At 43.9% G+C, this 17,091-nt stretch overlaps 1 protein-coding gene across 1 annotated transcript in view; it reads left to right on the top strand.

Moving 5' to 3' along the window:
* The first annotated feature begins 6 nt into the window (after window positions 1-6).
* Window positions 7-17,091, top strand: part of MTHFD1 (methylenetetrahydrofolate dehydrogenase, cyclohydrolase and formyltetrahydrofolate synthetase 1) — a 43,025-nt gene continuing 25,940 nt past the window's right edge. Inside the window, exons 1-8 of the mRNA XM_035900397.1 lie at window positions 7-27; window positions 9,036-9,120; window positions 11,432-11,491; window positions 12,196-12,249; window positions 12,618-12,754; window positions 12,873-12,973; window positions 13,310-13,446; window positions 14,849-14,960. Coding sequence (XP_035756290.1) covers window positions 9,073-9,120; window positions 11,432-11,491; window positions 12,196-12,249; window positions 12,618-12,754; window positions 12,873-12,973; window positions 13,310-13,446; window positions 14,849-14,960 — 649 coding nt within the window. The 5' untranslated portion in view covers window positions 7-27; window positions 9,036-9,072. The remainder of the gene's footprint in view (window positions 28-9,035; window positions 9,121-11,431; window positions 11,492-12,195; window positions 12,250-12,617; window positions 12,755-12,872; window positions 12,974-13,309; window positions 13,447-14,848; window positions 14,961-17,091) is intronic.

Here is a 17,091-nt window from a genome sequence, read left to right as displayed (position 1 = left end):
GATCCTCAGCGGCAAGATAGTCTCCGCGTACGTACCCTGGGGGCGCCCGCCCGCCCTTCCCGCCGTGCGCCCGGCGGGGGTTTCCTCGGGCGGGAAAAGTCTGTGGGGAGCGGCGAGGATTTTCACCCCGAGGGAAAGCCGCCATCGGGAAGGAAACCGCTGCGGCTGGGGGGTGCCCCGGGGGACCCAGCCCCGCCGGCCGGGGGAAGGGGGCTGTGGTGGCCTTTGCTCTCTTTGAGGGCACCCTAAAGCTTTTTTCACTACCTTGCATTCAAGGCTCGCTTCTTCCTGGCGGGAAACGGTGGGAGTTGCTAAATGAAGGTAGTATTAAAGATCTTCAGAAGAACCTAAAGTGCTGTCACAACTGCATTGCCCCCCAGAAACCCAGCGGTGCCTGCTTGGTTTTCGGTGGCAGTGCCCAGCATCAGCCCTGCGGGGCAGCTTGTGATCCCTCAGCATCCTGCAAGTGCCCAGGCAGGTGTGGAATGGCTGGCTGGCCCGCAGGTTTTGAGTATTTACATGGTGCTCATGGGATGCCTTATGAGCAGGAGTTGGGAACCTGTGCTTTAGGTATGGTCTCTGTTCGTACTGTACAGGCATTGGTCACTTTTTTCCGAAGCTAGGTAAATTAATCCATGTATTGGATAACATTAAGATGAACATTCATAGGTGTCCTGCCAAAGGGGTTTGAAAGATTGGGCAGACCCCCCCAAAAAAAAGGATTTCTTGTGCTTAGCTGGCAAGCTCCAAGTATAAGTGACCTTGCACTGTGTTTTTAGTTTGCTTATTTTTCCTACTGCTGCTATACATACATATCCAGTAAGAAAGCTAAATGAATTTCCCTAACCCTAGAAAAATGCAGTGTTTAGCAAGATGTTATATTCTGCGCAAACAGGGTTTGGGTAGGTAGGTTTGTTGAGTACCTCCTCTCTATAACCAGGGAATTTGGACAGAAAGTGTCAGTTTGGAATGGGCTAAAGTAATCTCAGAAAAGTGGTTGGACCCAATTGTAGGTAGGTAAGACACATTGACATCTAACTGACAGTAAAGCATTTCTGAAAAGTAGGCCTAATGTTACTTGCATCTGAATATTTGTGATGAAAGGCTACTTGCATATTTTTTATCTAGTATTTTGGGGGCCAGTACCACTTGAGTATTGCAATCTCTCAGTCTTGTGTGCTTCATTACGCCTCAAGCTTTTGGCAGTCTTGAAGCCAGCATGCTCTGCAATGCCTCTGTGTGGTACTGGTGGTACTTGGTGATTTGCCTGTTGCAGGCTTCCTTTTTCTGGCATGGAAAGTGCCCCTGAAGTGTGGTAGGTCCTTTCAAGCTACACGTTATTGCAATTTTAGAGTGACCAGAAATCTGGAAAGTTGCCAGCTAGTACAGTGAGTGTGTTTTGGAGGGATCCTGAGCATTCACCTTAAAACTTCTAGCTTCCTTGGCAGTGCATGTTGCATTACTTTATACATACAGTGGTGAATTTTTTTTATTTGTTTGTTTTCTGTATTATAGTAGCAGCTGTTTTCAGAGATGAGGACCTTCATGATGTGCAAATACGTGGGAAGAAGCATAAGCTTTTAATAGGCACATGCAGGAGAAAGGATTGCTTAGTTTCCAGCACATCTCCAAGGTATTAGGATTAAGCCTGTCTTCCAAAGGCATGAAATCTTGACCTGAAGACAAGACAATAATTGCAGCTGTACAGCTGTCCTCCTTCAATTCCTTTATTTCTGCTGTATTTATGTTTGGTATAGCAAAACCATCGTGTGCTCCACAGGAATGGGCCTTGCGTAGCTCTGGTTTTTCCTAGTGGAGTACTTGAAGGAGCGATGTGGAAATGGGCTATCCACCCTGCATATACCTGTCCCTTTCTTCCAGACCCTCTGGAAGCGCTGGTTTGGAGGATTCTCATTGTCCAGAGTTCACCTCCAGGCCAAGAGCCTGGCAGCAGTACAAGAAGTGATAGGCATGTGGTTTTTCTAGGAATTTTCAACTGAATTGCCTGTTGTAGAAAGGGAGTGTTTCTGACTTTACATCAACTGCAAAATCTTTTCAGTTATGATCTTGTAGGGGGCATTTTTTGTTACTTTATCCTCTAATCGAGAAAAGTGCTTGTTTGTAAGTCAGTCAAATATTAACAAATGAGGTAAATCAATCAAGTAGTGTTCCAGCTACCTAATTCTGGGATTCTCTGTGTGGTTTAGATCAAAACTCCTAAGTATTGTGAACTTTATTCTCCTGCCACCAAGTACCCCTTCCCCAAAGAGAGGTGAAAAAAATACCTAATTCAGATTCATGCCAGTTAGGCAAAAATCAGGTAGAGAGTGGCATTCTTATTTTTGTGAAACATGTAAAGAGAAAAAATACTTTGAGGGAGAGAGGCAGCTTCCTTGTCTGTATAAATAAGGAAAACTTGAGGAGGAGGTAAAGGTAGTTCACACCTAGAAGTCTTGGAAGGCTCAGCAGAGGTACATTGGAAAATACACATTTTCAGTGGCTTTGAACATTACCCGTGAGGATTGTAAATCTGGTTATGTTGTGCATGGGAAGGAGAACATGCAGGGCAGGAGACATTGTGTGTATAGGATTTTGATGTTTAAATTAACGCTTCTCTGGCTAAGGCTGCTTCTTTCAGTAAAAACCTTAACAGTATGTGAAAGATACTGGATGTTGGATGAGTTATGCATCAATTTGAGCTGGCTAGTTATCTCTGAGTGGCTTTCCTCTACTCTGAGTGGCTGTTCAGTAATTCAGCCTTAGATTTTGCTGCAAGTTAAATTTGCCTCATTGGCAAATGAGTTGCAAAAGATGAGTTATTGTGTAACAGTACCATGAACAAATGACTACTAGGAGCAAGAGAAACAGTGTTCAGGTATGCAGAATATGGAGAGTTGGAGGGAATCAAAATACAGCATTCTCAACTTTTTTTTTTTTTTTTATTACTAGTAAAATAAAAATGCTCTGTTTCTGTGTCTGAAATAGATACTCAGAGCAAAATGTTGTAGTGGCTCTTCTTCACAGCTTTTATCCGCAGCAGTGAGTTCAGTTGTTATCGTCTGAACTAGCCCAGGTTTGGAAAACCCTGGCTTGGCCCGAACTGGTTGATAGTACCAGGAACAAAACAGCATTCCTGGTCTGGATGAGTGGCTGATGAGTTGTGATGGCAAGGAAGACCCAACACCGCTCCCAGCCCCTAGGGATGAGCCAGGTAGTGCTTTGAGGTTCAAGTACTGGATATAGCGATGATCAGACTCAGCTTATAACTAGAGTTAACAGTGAAGTAAAGACAACTATTCAGCTTTTTCAGACTGGGCCTCAAAAGTTTTTTGGAGTTCCTATTGAAACTCCAGCTAAATCTAGTCTGAACAGAAAAAAATTCCCCAGTCTGTGAGAGCTCACTTACCAGATCCTACCTAGAATGTTTCAGGCATGCACTGAAGGGTACCACGCTGCAGATGTGCTAAGTGAACTGTGTGGTCCAGTACCACTCAGTGCCACCGAGCAGCCCTAAATATGAGCAAGAACCCCTTGTGTCAGGTGCTGTGCAGACTTAAAAAATGAGACTCTGCTCCCAAAAGGTTATAAGCTAGGAGAAAACATTGTCTGGTGGACAACAGGACCACAGTGCTGTCAGCTGTGCCCATCAACACCAGGTTACATGGGAAGGGGGAGTCCCGAGGAAAAGAACGTGTAGGGGACTGCCATGTCCCCTTTGTGGAAGGAAGAAAATCCTAGTATCACTCTTTGTGGAAACAGACCGTTGTAAATATGGCCTAGAGTACTGTCTGAAGTGCTTGCAGCCCCATAAACGTGGTTTGAGTCCTCATCTGTTTCTGTTATGTTGTCTTCTGATTAGATCACCTGATAGTCGGCTGTTGTATGTGGTAGCCATTTTGGGATGCAGACTCAAGTGGTGCGATTGACGTTGCAGCATGGGAAGCTGGTCATGCCAGTTCATGGTATTGTAACTCATGTTGGGGCTGACTGTTCTGTGTAAGTTTTAAAGACTCAGATTTATGTGAAACTTAAACTCTGTTGTTCTGTTGGCAGCTGGCCACATTTGAGAAGCTCCTCAAATGCTGTCTGCCCCATCCCCTACAGATGATTGCTTCTTCAGCTCAGCCTTCATTGGACTAGTGTTCTGGATGTGACAAAAAAGCCCATAAAAAAGCAAGAGCATCTTCGTGTATTTATCTGGCCTGAAGAGTGCTCAGACAAGTGTTTGAGCTGCCACAACTGAAAAAGTGGTTAAAAAACTGTGGGACTGTGGAAGTCATATCCCCTATGGGGATATGGAGTGTGGAAGTCCTATCCCCTCTGAGATAATGACAGTGTGCCAGGATCATGCAGTGGTAGGGCAGGAGACTTGTGAACAGATTCCAGCTCTGTTCTCTAAACAGCATCTTCCCTCAACTGGAGCCATCTGTTGAATTACCAGCAGCATTCAGATAGACTTTCCCAAGGCAATTCCCATCCCAGTGCCACACCATGGGGACAGCCAACCAGTGACTCTCCCCAGGGGAGGCTTCTTTCTGTCTCTTCTTTGGGGTGCCAGTAGGATATTTTTTGGCACGCTTGCTTACAGCCTCTTCGCAGTATTTGCAGTTACCCTGCTAGCTAGGACATGGTGCCATGGAGGTTTGCAGCGTGCAGAGACAAGCTTCCCTTCCTCCACTTTTGTTTCTTCTCACGGGGGCAACAGAAAGGGAGCAGTGGCAGTGCTGCAGGCTCTAAGGAGGAATGCCTACAGGGACAACAGCCCTAACCAAGATAGTGAAGGACCTGCAGAGGACCATCAGCCTTATACAGCTGTTTCTGGAGGGCTGCAGTGAGAGCGCTTCTGATGCGTGTTTCTGAAACTTTTGGGAAATCCTCCTCTTTGGGGGCAGGCCTCTTCTACAGCATCATTGTCTCTGAAGGAGGTATTTGCCAGGTCCTACGTTTGGCAGTATTCACATAGACCCAGGACCCCATCACCCAGAGAAGGGCCAGAAACACAGCCTGAGGTCACCTTCAGCATGGTGATGTGTATGTTCACACCACAGCCACCCAAGCCATTCCGTGTACCTAATCCTATAGGTGTAGTGGTGGGGTCTGCCTGAGGAGGCACTAGCATGGGAGTTGTGCATCTCTCTCTCAATTTACAGCAGAGATGGAGGAGTGTGGTTTGTCCTTTCCTGTTCTGGGAAATTCACTTAATAAATCTAAATTCAGCTTGCTGTTGAAGCCTAGAGAAAGAAAGGCTAACAGGTTTTTTTAATCTTTGGAGCTGGCTTTTGCACTGTGTGCTTAGAGCTGTGTGCTGTCCTTAACCTGTGTGGACCCTGGACCCTTGTTTGCAGTGTGAGTTTGTTTGTGGAAGAGTGTGTGGGCACAAGAGGGGTCTTAGTGTCAGAAGGAAGGCTTTTGGAGAAACAGCCATGTCCAATCGTTAATTTATGTTTGAAGACTTAAAAGTGTTTTCATACAGCTAATAAAAAATGTTGATTTATGAACATCAACTTTATCTTTGTGAAGACCTGAAGTCCACAACAGAATTTTGCAAGCTGTATCACTAAATAGCTGCTGGCTTGCAAAGTTTATTTAGTAATGTATTTGTAAGTCTGTAGAGTTAAAACAAGGATTTTTTTTTTTTTTTTTTTTCCTTAATTTTCTGTCAAACCTTTGTACTTGTGGCTTTCCTGGTAACCAGAGAGCAGTGGTAGTTAACACTAGGTGGCTGTCTAACAAGTCATTTCTTGATTTAAGACTCCTAAAGCAAATCAGCTCTGGCAGCACCACTTTGTGTGTTTGTGCGTGTTACCTTTCTTCTGTAGCTGAAGGGGAAGTGAGCTGGTGCATAATTACAGAAAATGACAGCTATCTAATATGTGAACAGGCATGGCTGCTGGGGGTGAAAGCATGCAACAGCCCTGCTTCGCAGAGGACAGAAGGAAGCTAGACCCTTGGGTAGGCCTGGTTCTTCTCCACCGAGAAGACTGGATTAAAAGTAAAACCCTGAGCTGAGACCCTTTCCAGTTGACTGTCCCTTATGAGAGCTTTACCATGCCATAAATTATGATAAGTTTCACGGTTTTTTGCATTTCTCTTTGTTTGCAGGCCACAAACCAGTGCTGTGCCTTCCTTACTGGAATACTGGAGGCTGTTCTCAGAAATAGTTCCCTCAAAGAGGTGGCCCACAGCACAGTGGGTTTCTGATGCTCCTTGAGATCTCTGTGTTGTTCTTATGGGCTGCTCGTGAGCTCACGTCCTCTTGTGTCTGCAGCTGTAGATTTGATGCCTTCCCTAGGGACTTACAGATGGAGTGCAAGGAGAGGCAGTTGGTGCTTTGCCTCCAGCAGGTGAACTTTTGTCACTTCAGTGTGAAGAACTGCTAGGATGAGGCTTGCTATGATACTGTTTTCTGAAATCATCAACCAGTCTTAGCGTCAAGTCCTTTACAGCAGTGATAGCTAACAGAAGCCTAGCAACTACTGTTTCTTAAGTAAGGCTGAAAACAACCTCTTTTACCAAAGCTTGTTAAGAGACTTTGAACAGCTTGGCCAGACACAAATACCTATAAATACTCTGAACCTGCTCCTCAGGTGCATTGGAGCTCTGACTGGATGATTCGGGATGCAGCAGGAGAGATGCATGTTTTGGGACAGAGCAGGAGGCTGCGTGATTCCCCTGAGACAGGACTTAGAACAGCCTCAGGGCTGCTTCTGGCTGGGCCAGCTGCAACTGTCTCCCTGGGATCAGTACTGCTGGGTTGCAGCAGAGCTGTGTGCTGCTCCCATTTCCCTTTCTTCTTGCCTCTGGCAATTCTGATGTGGAGCTCATAGTTGCAGGGTAGAGTTGGCTTCACTGGCTATCTCTCATCCTGGAACTTCCCTATATGGCAGGAATCACAGCCTCCCAGCTGGCATCAGCTACTTGCTCTGTCCCTGTACCCTTGCTGTTCACATTTTTAATGAACTGGCACCACCAGCACCTCCTCCAGTCTGGGAAGTCTGGTTCCACTTGGGAAATAGCAGACCTTGTGATACTGATTTGAGGGTAGATGAGCATAAGGAGAACATCTGTGTTTTAAACAGTAGGGTGTTTGGAGCAGGGTAGAGTTGCTAAGCACGATGGTAGTGCCTTCTCATCTCTTGAATAGTGGATGGGACAGGGGCTGGAGATCACATGGAGGAGGACAGACCTGTCAAGCCTCTGGAGTCTTGTGAGATTTGCTTACCTGGCTTTTGCCTCTGAGTGAATATCTCCTACATTTGCAGTGAAGTGCCACAGCCTCCTTCTAGCACCATGAGCCCATGAGATGGGCACAACTGGTCAGTTCTTCTCTCTGAATCTGGTGAGGAGACAGAGCAGTGGTTCTGAGGCTGCACCCAGGCTTTTGGCGGAATTTCAAATTGAAAAGAGCAATTGGGCCTGGCACCAGGAGCTCTTCTCCACCACCTTCCCTGTTGAAGGATCATGCACATGGGGCCCAACAGTGATTGAGAAATCAGGGAGAAGTGCAAGGCTGGGGGGAGGGTGGCTTTTGAGCTGTCTGTGGCTATAGCTGTCTGTCTACCCTAATCAGTGGTGGGTACTCTGTATCTCTAAACCATTGCATAGTAACTGGGTATGAGTTGACATCTGAGCTAGACTAACTAATCAGTGAATCCTCTCATGCTTCCATTCCAGAATTTTGTTTTAATAATTGTGTCTTTAAACTTATCTTCACTGAAGAGTCGACCTGAGCTGTGTACCAAGGTTTAGCTAATTTTCGTTGCTGCTTCACCTCTGTCCACCTCCCATTCTTCTTCCTGCTCCCGTGGAAGAATCTTTGCCTTGTTTGGAAGCCCTCGGGCTGGGGGCATTTTCTTGTGTGAGTGTTGGCAAGCACAGAAGCAGATTGGAGGCAGGAAGGTGCCTGTAGGACTGCAGCCTATTCAACCTAGGTTCTGCCAAGCAGGCAGGAAATAGAAGCACATGGTATTGGCCAACTGTGGAAGGGGTGTATCTTTGGGTACCCGTTGTGGTTTAACCCAGTAGGCAGTTAAACATCACACAGCTGTTTGCTCACTCCCCCCCGGTAGGATGGGGGAGAGAATCAGGGGGAACGTAAGACCCATAGATTGAGATAAAGACAGTTTAATAGGACAGAAAAGGAAGATAATAATAATAATAATAACAATTATGATAAAAGAATACAAAAAATAAGTGATGTACGATTAAATTGCTCACCACCCGCTGACTGATGTCCAGCCAGTTCCTGAGCAGCAGTCCCCTGGCCAGCTTTCCCTGAGTTTATACACTGAGCAGGACATCATGTGGTATGGAATATCCCTTTGACCACTTTGGGTCAGCTGTCCTGGCTGTGCCCCCTCCCAGCTTCTTGTGCATCTCTAGCCTTCTCAGATGTAGAGCATGAGAAGCTGAAAAGTCCTTAACTTAATGTAAGCACTACTTAGCAACAACTTAAACATCGGTGTGTTCTTAACATTCTTCTCATACTAAATCCAAAACACAGCATTATGCCAGCTACTAGGAAGAAAATGAATTCTATCCCAGCCAAACCCAGGATACTACCTCCTGTTTGTTTAGCTATTTTCCTGAGTTTTACCATTGTAGATTCATCATCCTTTACCAGGACAGCATTTGTGATGGTGTTGACTGGTGCCTGTGGAGGACAGGTAGATTTGGTACAGCATATATGGAAAGAGGATTTGCTTTAGAGTAGCGAGTTTGAAATCCCAGGAATTTCCATGCCAAATTTTTTTTCTTACCCTTGTATCCTATGAGACTGTGAAGAGGAGAGTGAAGAAGCACAAAGTGAACTTTAAAAAAAAATGTTTTAAATGAGTTTTGATGAAGCTTCCGAAGTGTCTTAGTGATTTATGCACTTTAATCTTATTTGGAGGTTGCTGGGACTTGTGTGCTCAAGGCATAAGTAAGTGTTTGCCAGTCTGCCCATCTGTCATCTCTTCAACTCCTGATTTGTCACTGTATGAGAATTCAGCCCCTTTGCTAACTTCTACCTTGTTTTTTCTTTCCCTCTTCAGGCAAGTGAGAGAGAGACTAAAGAAGCAAGTTATTGAGATGAAAGAGAAATCTCCAGGCTTCAGACCAGGCCTTGCAATTTTGCAGGTATTGTTTTCTTTAATGACAACTACAGAAAATCTGTGTTGCTTTGCAATGATAAGTGCACAGCTGATGAACTTCATCAAAGCTGCCTTGCAATGTTAACATTTTATAAGGAATGGAAGAGCAGAGTTCCCTATTGGGTGGTAACACAGTTCTGTGATGTCTTTTCACCAAATACTGGTGCCCAGAAACATTCTGGGAGTTCTCGGTTGTTTTTTTTTTAATTTCATCAGACCATTGCAGTTCTCTGAGCGTTATGTTTGTGAAATGGTGGCAGTAGGCTTCTTGCCTATTAAGAGGAGGCAGTGCTTGTAGACTTTATCCCAAGTGTCTGCATTTGTGTGAGCCCCAAAGCCTGTCAGCTTTCAGGGATGTGTTTGTACCAGAAATCTTTGAAATGGGGTGTTTATTAAGGGATTTGGTCTGCTCTTACATCAGAACATGGAGAAAGAAGGGGGGCAAAGGTGGGGAAAACCAACCAAAACCACCTTTGACCAAGAAGACTTTGAGTGCACAAAATCCCATTGCTGAATTTGATGTCTGTCCAGAAGTATGAGTAAGTGCTAGAGTCCACACAGAAACACTTGTGGAGGCAAAAAAGCACTCATCAGGACAGGATTTTGGCCTGTGCTTGGCAGCATTAAGGTGATTTTGGTTTTTTTTCCTTGCAGCTATAAAAGATGGAAGCTGTGCTTAGGTCAGAAGGTGACTAGCAGTAGCAAGTGTCGTGTAACAGGAAGGAACTGTGCAGCTGCAGAGGGTTGATGGACTGAAGGTGGCTGCTTAGAGAAATGGATTCAGTCCTTGTCCAGTATTTTGGGCTCCTAAAGAGCTCTTGGTACCTGTCTCTGTATTCCAATGCAAAGACCACTGTAGTATACAGAGACCACGTTCCTCTTCGATGCCAGGAACATATCTGTTTGTGGTTTGGGTTTTTTTCTGGTTTTCTTTCCCGTTAGCTTTAAGAAGATCATCTCTACAGAAGACTTGTCTTCAGGTGTTTAGAAGGTCTTTATTAAAAATCTAGGAAGGGATGCTTTGATGCCGAACTGCTGACCTTGTAAACTGTCTTCAGAAATCGCTGTCTTGTAGTGTTACTGGATTTTTTTTTTTCTTGCTTGGCCTCGCTTCTCTTCAATCTTGGGTTGTCTCAGAGTCTTTTATAACCTCACTGACACTTTTGTAAGCTACCAAACAGTCTGAACTTGGAGTTCATCTAATGCTGATATTGTCAGCTGTCTGTTTTTCAGTTAAGTCAGGACAATTAGCTGTTTCTGCTACGCAGCACCCCACAAAATATGTGCTCTTGGGAGATATCTGGTGTCCTCTGAGCTCAAAGAATGAGTCAGTTAATCTTTATTTTTTTTTGCCCTGTAGTCAGGAATTTCCTCTTTTGCACAATACGTGTGGTCTGTTTGCTGACATCTCCTGAGGCCTGCTCTTTTCATTCTTTTCTGCCCTGCATGAGGCATACCTTTTCCTAAACCCAGCAGACTTTAAAGGGGAGATAGCCCCTTTGTCTCACACTGGGCAAGAAGAACCAGTGTTTGCTGAGTGATCAGGTAATGCAGTCACCCCTGCAGCTTGTAACCTTTGTGAGAACCAGGAATAGCTACCAAGTACCAGGGAACGGGGTTTCAAGAGTTTGCTTATCAGCTTTTCCTTATTTGCCCCTCACTTTCTTACGGTTATAAGGAGTGTTAGCTTTGACAAAACATACTGGATGCTGCAAGCAGTCTTTGAAATGCAGTTGTCCTGTAATCACCCAATACTGCCAAAAACTACTGCTGCTTTCTCTTTGTGCATCACTTTGTTCTTGTTTTGTTGTTTTTCTTTGGCAGGCAAATTCTCAAGATACAAAACAGCAGCAGAAGAAATCTTTCCATTAAGGCACACATATGTGCATAAAATTAAGATTCCTGGGTATCGAAGAGGCCCAACTTTTCTGAACGCCTTAATCAGATAATTGGATGTTATCAGCATCTGCTGATCATGTTAATTAGCTAATATTTGACTTTCTCCAATGAGTTGGACGGCAGTATTTCTGCTGTGGAGAACACTGTTTTTCAATAGGTGTAGTGTTTATGCAGGAGAACAGACAACTTGTCTTTAGCTGCCTCTTACTTGAAAGAACACTTTCCTGTTAGCTCCAGCTACTTAAAGCCTCTGTCAGCGTGTTTTACAGTTATTCAAGAATACCTCTGTTTCCTGGGTGTAGCTCCAATGAAGCCAAGGAAGCTAAGGGTTAAGCCCATCTCAGCCTGTGGCTGGGTCTCTATTCTGCAGTGTGACTCAACTGTCTTTTCATCCTTAGGTTGGAAATCGGGATGATTCGAACCTCTACATTAATATGAAGCTGAAGGCTGCTGCTGAGGTAATGCCCAAACTCTTAATGTTTCTTTTTACCATCCTACAGTAGGTCAAATCTGAATATGAAACAAAGGTTGCAAATCAAATAGTTTTGTCTAAGCTTTGCCCGTACTGAAGAAACCAGTGTTGGTCTGAATTCTTTGTTATAAGGAAGTAGTATAGGTGTGCAACCTGACACTTAGCCAGTGGACAGTGTGGATTGGTGCCACTTTTTGTGTGATCATCTCCTAGATCACATGTGTCTGAAGTGCTGATGCTCTGTCTTTCCTGACCTGTGGCCATGTGCATATCTTCCCTGAATGTCTTGTACCTGCAGTTGCCTTGCATCTCTCACCAAGTGGTACATTACATGCTACAGCAGGGCTGGGAACGTACATGAGTCCCTGTTTCCCTAGGTGATAGCTGGCATCTTCTCTGCTGGCATTTCAAGGCAGTATGCTGTCGAGTTAAGATACTGTTGTTTGTGTCAAAAGGTGAATAGAACAGTTGAAGTACGGACCAATCTTAAGTAGGCAAAGCACTAATCTTAATTCTTCTCTTTTGTTGATGATATTTCCAAACAATAGGACTGTAGCCACAGGAACAGGAGGTAGACCTGGGAAATGTGGACAGAATGTAGCTGTGACTGGGCTGGACTGAGAGAATAGCCGGATCAATCTCTGATGTCAATTCAGAAATCAGATAATTTCTTGGTATTCTCATTTGCAGATTGGGATCACTGCCAATCACATAAAACTGCCAAACACAGCATCAGAAGCTGATGTAAGTAATATAGCTAATAATGAAAAAATACATAATTTTGGTTTTGAGCTCAAGAAATGAACTTGTATTTGCCCTCTCATTTTAAAGACAAAGACTGTTTGCCTGTAGATATTAACTCATGAAGAAAGAACTGGAATCTGTTGAGATTTTTTTATTTTTAAAAGAAAACTAAAACACTACAATGTAAAATTTAGTCTTTAACAGGTATTTGTCTAAAAATAAAAAAATGTGAGTCATTTTTACTTTTGGGTGGAAAAACTAAACATATTGTGTGTGTCTCTTAATCCAGACAGGATTGTGCTTTTTCCTTCGCATCACTCATATTTCAATTTGTCAGCCAATAGGTTTTTGGTCTTTACTTCTTGTAGGTCCTCAAGTGCATTGCCTCTTTGAATGGAGACCCTGCTGTTCATGGCTTTATAGTGCAGCTGCCACTCGACTCTGATAAACCCATCAATACAGAAAAAATAACCAATGCTGTTGCACCTGAGAAGGATGTAGATGGGTAAACTGACTTCATCCCTGGAGAGCATGACAGCTACTCCAGAAAGAAACCTCTCTTATTTTGCACAGTGATAGTGAGGCTGGGAATCTTACTTGGCCTTTATTCTTTCAAAATACAGCTTAAGTAGCATCAATGCTGGGAAACTCTCTAGAGGGGACCTTGGAGACTGCTTTATTCCCTGTACGCCAAAAGGATGCATGGAACTTATCAGGCAGACAGGTAAGGAGGTTTTCATCCATTATTCATAAGTGCAGTAGTCTTCAGTAAGAGGAGAAATTATACACCTTGCAAGGCTATGCTTTGCATTGAAGCTTTTATTGAGATGCCACATTTCATCTCTGCCTCTTCAGATAGGAAAACAGCTAGTTTTAAAGTGGTCCGTCCTTCCTCCCTAACCTAACTCCAGTTCCCTATCACACACAACCCAGAAGAAAAATAGTATCCTGAAGGATCAGAGCCAGACTTCAACTAACCAAAAGACTCCGGAGCTGTCTGGGTTGGTTTGTACTGGAATGCACAATGACCTACTTCTACTTTCTTCTTTCTGTGGTGCAGGCATCCAGGTTGCAGGGAAAAGAGCTGTAGTGGTTGGTCGCAGTAAGATCGTTGGTGCTCCCATGCATGACCTGCTGCTCTGGAATCATGCAACAGTAACCACTTGTCATTCAAAGACCTCAACGCTGGCTGAGGAGGTAATGACAGGATGGATGCATGAGGCTATAGTTAATCTGCTGCAAGCTAGCACTGACTGCTGCACATTGCTACTTGGGGTATTGCTACTCTTAAGTCATTGGTTCCTGGGTTGTCTTTCATCTGAAACAGTTTCCCAGTCCTGTTCATTGGATGGTTATGTAAATATTTCTGCTGGAATAGGATCCTGATTATTTTGGCCCTTAATTAGAGGCTTTTAATTATAACAAATTTATTATTTTTCTGTTCTTTGGGCAAGTTGCTGAGAATGTAATTGTCCCTTCCTAGTCTCTTAAGTAGTGGCCTGCAAGACAGCATCTGTTTTTGTTTTTTCCCAAAAAGGCCAGGTGGTCTTTTGCTTTAATGGCTGGGAAATGCTAGACCAAATGTTTTCTCCAGTTGTTTTTTTTTTCCCCAGTCTATTTTCTATGACTGGGAGTTGGTACCATTTTCCTCTTTAGCAGTGAGAGTGACAGAAATAGTGTGTTGCTGTGCTGCCACCTACTTGGATTTCGTAGAGCAATCAACACTGCCAGGCAAGTATTAAAGCTGAAAAGAGGGTAGGTGTATTTGAATATAACTCACAAGGAGGATCAGAAACACTGCAGTGCTTCATGCCATTAAGTTGCTGTTCAGTAAGACTGTCATTAGGTTGATTAACCATTGAAGTGCTAATTCTTAAGAAAATCTTAAAAACAGTTAATCTCCCTTCAAGATTAAAAGAAAAAATTCCAAGGGATAGCAGCTTCCTAAGCAAACACGAATGAAGCAGTGCAAGAATGGACAATGAGCTTTAGTCAGAGTCTCTAGCACCAGGTTTGCAAGCAGATCTGTGAAATTTACTGAGTACTGTCTGAATGAATATTAGTGCTGAATTATAGTTAGCCTTCCTGGAGTTGCATGTTACACAGTCCTGGACTTGAAAACCACAAGGCAGTGCTGCCACAAGTGAAGTGCTGCTTAGAGTTCTGTGCAGGGGTTGTTCTTGGCTGCCATCTGATGAGTGCTGGGTATATTTCTAGCATTGAAAAGAGCAGCTGAATATGCAGGGATATTTGAAGGGAGGAAGATAAGAATATGCAGAAGGCTTTAACTTTATCTAAAAGTAGTCTGTGTGATCCACTTGGGAATCATGGAGGAGTTCAAAGCAGGTTGTGAAGTGTTGACTTGCAATAGTTTAGGGTAGGAGTGTGAAAATAGGCCATAATTTCTGGGTGCAGGAATTTGTGCTTGCCAAGGAACTGCTACCTTTAATTGCTGACGATGCTCTTCCATCCCTCTGATGGCAATGGGCAAGCACACAGTTTCACTGCAGTTGAAGCTGATCTAAGTTGCTGCTGAAGCAGCTCTGCGTTTTTCCACTGACGGTGTGATACAGAGTTGTTTGTTTGGCTTTTTTTATAGGTTGGCAAAGCTGATATCCTGGTGGTTGCAGCTGGTAAAGCTGAAATGGTAAAAGGTGAATGGATCAAACCTGGTGCAATTGTAATAGACTGTGGAATTAACCATGTGCCAGGTGCGTGGGTAATGTATAAAGCGTGGGGATGTATTTATTTGTATATAAATGCAGTTGCTAAGTAAGTACATGGATACTGTTTCCTTGGTGTTTCTAGTCAATGTGGACTTCTTTCTCTTTTAAGTCTGTCTTAGGTAATGATGGCAACCTCTGAAGATGCCAGAATAAAAACAGGTTGGGCTGAAGTACTGTCCCAAAGCAGATCAGTGGCAGTTTTGTTTCTGTCTTCAGTGAGGCTGATGATCAGTAGAGAAAAGAGGAGGCCTAGGAAATATTACAGTAGAATAGAATATCCATGTAATTTGCCACAACTATATAGTGAAGTCTTGCTGCTGTTGTCATTTGTGAGTGTGCAGCTTTATTGTCATTACTTCGCAGTTAGATCTGATTAAGCTGTTCTGTTTGAAATACATAAATGGCAAGCAGCCTCTTAAAGTAGCTGTGGATTTGTTGAATCACAACATTAACTTCTTAGGCTTGAATGCCTGTTGTCTTGAAACAAAGCAGCTTCTGCAAGGGTATTGGTGACTGTGGCTCTGGCATAGAATAAAGTGCTTGAACATAATGGATTTTAGGGTAGGGTTTCACTTAGCTGCTCCCTCCTTATAAAAGAGGAACAGACAGTCTGGCAATTTCTGTTTTCATCTCATTTTAAATCCAAATTACAGATATTGAATGATATGGAAAATTAGTCACCATCCAACTATCGCTGTGCTACACCCACAAGGCTTTTAAAAGGTAGTTTTCATAATTAATCAGTCATTTTGTTGCCATTATTTAATGGAATGTAAAGAAATTTCTGTTCAGCAGTCTTGTTCCTCAAAGATGACACTGAGTTGCATTTAAAAACATTAGTCCTCCCTCTAATTAAAATTAAAAAGTCATCTGCTGTTGCTGTTTGTTGCTTGATGTATTTGTGCCAAGCTACCCAAACTTAGGCAATATGCCAAAACCCACAGGGTCATTGCCGATTTGCATGAAGCAGAATGGCTTGGAGTCTCCCCCACTAACATGTTGCAAATAAAACTACCATTGTGTTTCTGACATACGATGATATGACCTTTTTTCAGGCTTGATGTGAACTGCATCTCTGAGGACACATCCCTGTTTCTTCGCAATTAGTCTGCCTCGGGCAGTGCACTGAGATCTGAGCTTCTTGTACACTCAGCCTAGTCAGTGTTACACGGCAATACGCTTAATGGTGTTGTGAGACTCAATAATCAGGGCTTGATAGAGTACCATGGAAATTGTCAGATTTCAAAACGATGGATGCGACAGACTCAGATTTTTTTTTTTCCTCTGGTTTTCTGAAGCTGCTGAGCTTTTCTGCCTCTTTCTTCCCTTCTGATAGGTTGTGAAAGTTTTCAGATTAATCTTTTGGGAAATCAGTGCCAGAATTGTGGGAATTGCAATGCTACAGAAAGAACGGCAGTTACTTTGCCAGCTTCTCTGGCTAAATCACTGTACGGATAGAATATTGCTGCTAGCCGTGACAGTGGTCTGAACGTGGCAGGGGGAGAAATAGCACGGTTGCTATACTGTTACCATAGCTGTGAGTGCACCCAGCTGGGTGCCTCCTCGGTATAGATGTGAATTGCAGCTGGAGGACATGGCAATCTCTGGATATGCCTACACTTTGCAAGTCAGGGTGTCCTGTACAGGAAGATCCAATATGATTTGACATATCGCGACATTATATATATCGCTGGCTTCTATTAGTGTGGCCAGCAGGACCAGGGAAGTGATCGTCCCTCTGTATCTGGCACTGGTGAGGCCGCACCTCAAATACTGGGTTCAGTTTTCGGCCCCTCACTGCAAGAAGGACATTGAGGGACTGGAGCGTGTCCAGAGAAGGGCCATGAAGCTGGTGAGGGGTCTGGAGCACAAGTCTGATGGAGAGCAGCTGAGGGAGCTGGAGGTGTTTAGCCTGGAGAAAAGGAGGCTGAGGGGAGACCTCATACAACTACCTGACAGGAGGGTGTAGTGAGGTGGGTGTTGGTCTCTTCTCCTAAGTGACAAGTGATAGGACGGGAGGAAATGGCCTCAAGTTGCATTAGAGGAGGTTTCGATTGGATACTAGGAAGTATTTCTTCACTGGAAGAGTGGTCAAACATTGGAACAGGCTGCTCAG

The sequence above is a fragment of the Egretta garzetta genome, unplaced genomic scaffold (genome assembly GCF_000687185.1).
Source record: "Egretta garzetta isolate BGI_Z169 unplaced genomic scaffold, ASM68718v1 scaffold508, whole genome shotgun sequence".
NCBI lineage: Eukaryota > Metazoa > Chordata > Aves > Pelecaniformes > Ardeidae > Egretta > Egretta garzetta.
This window is presented reverse-complemented; position numbering and strand designations above follow the sequence as displayed.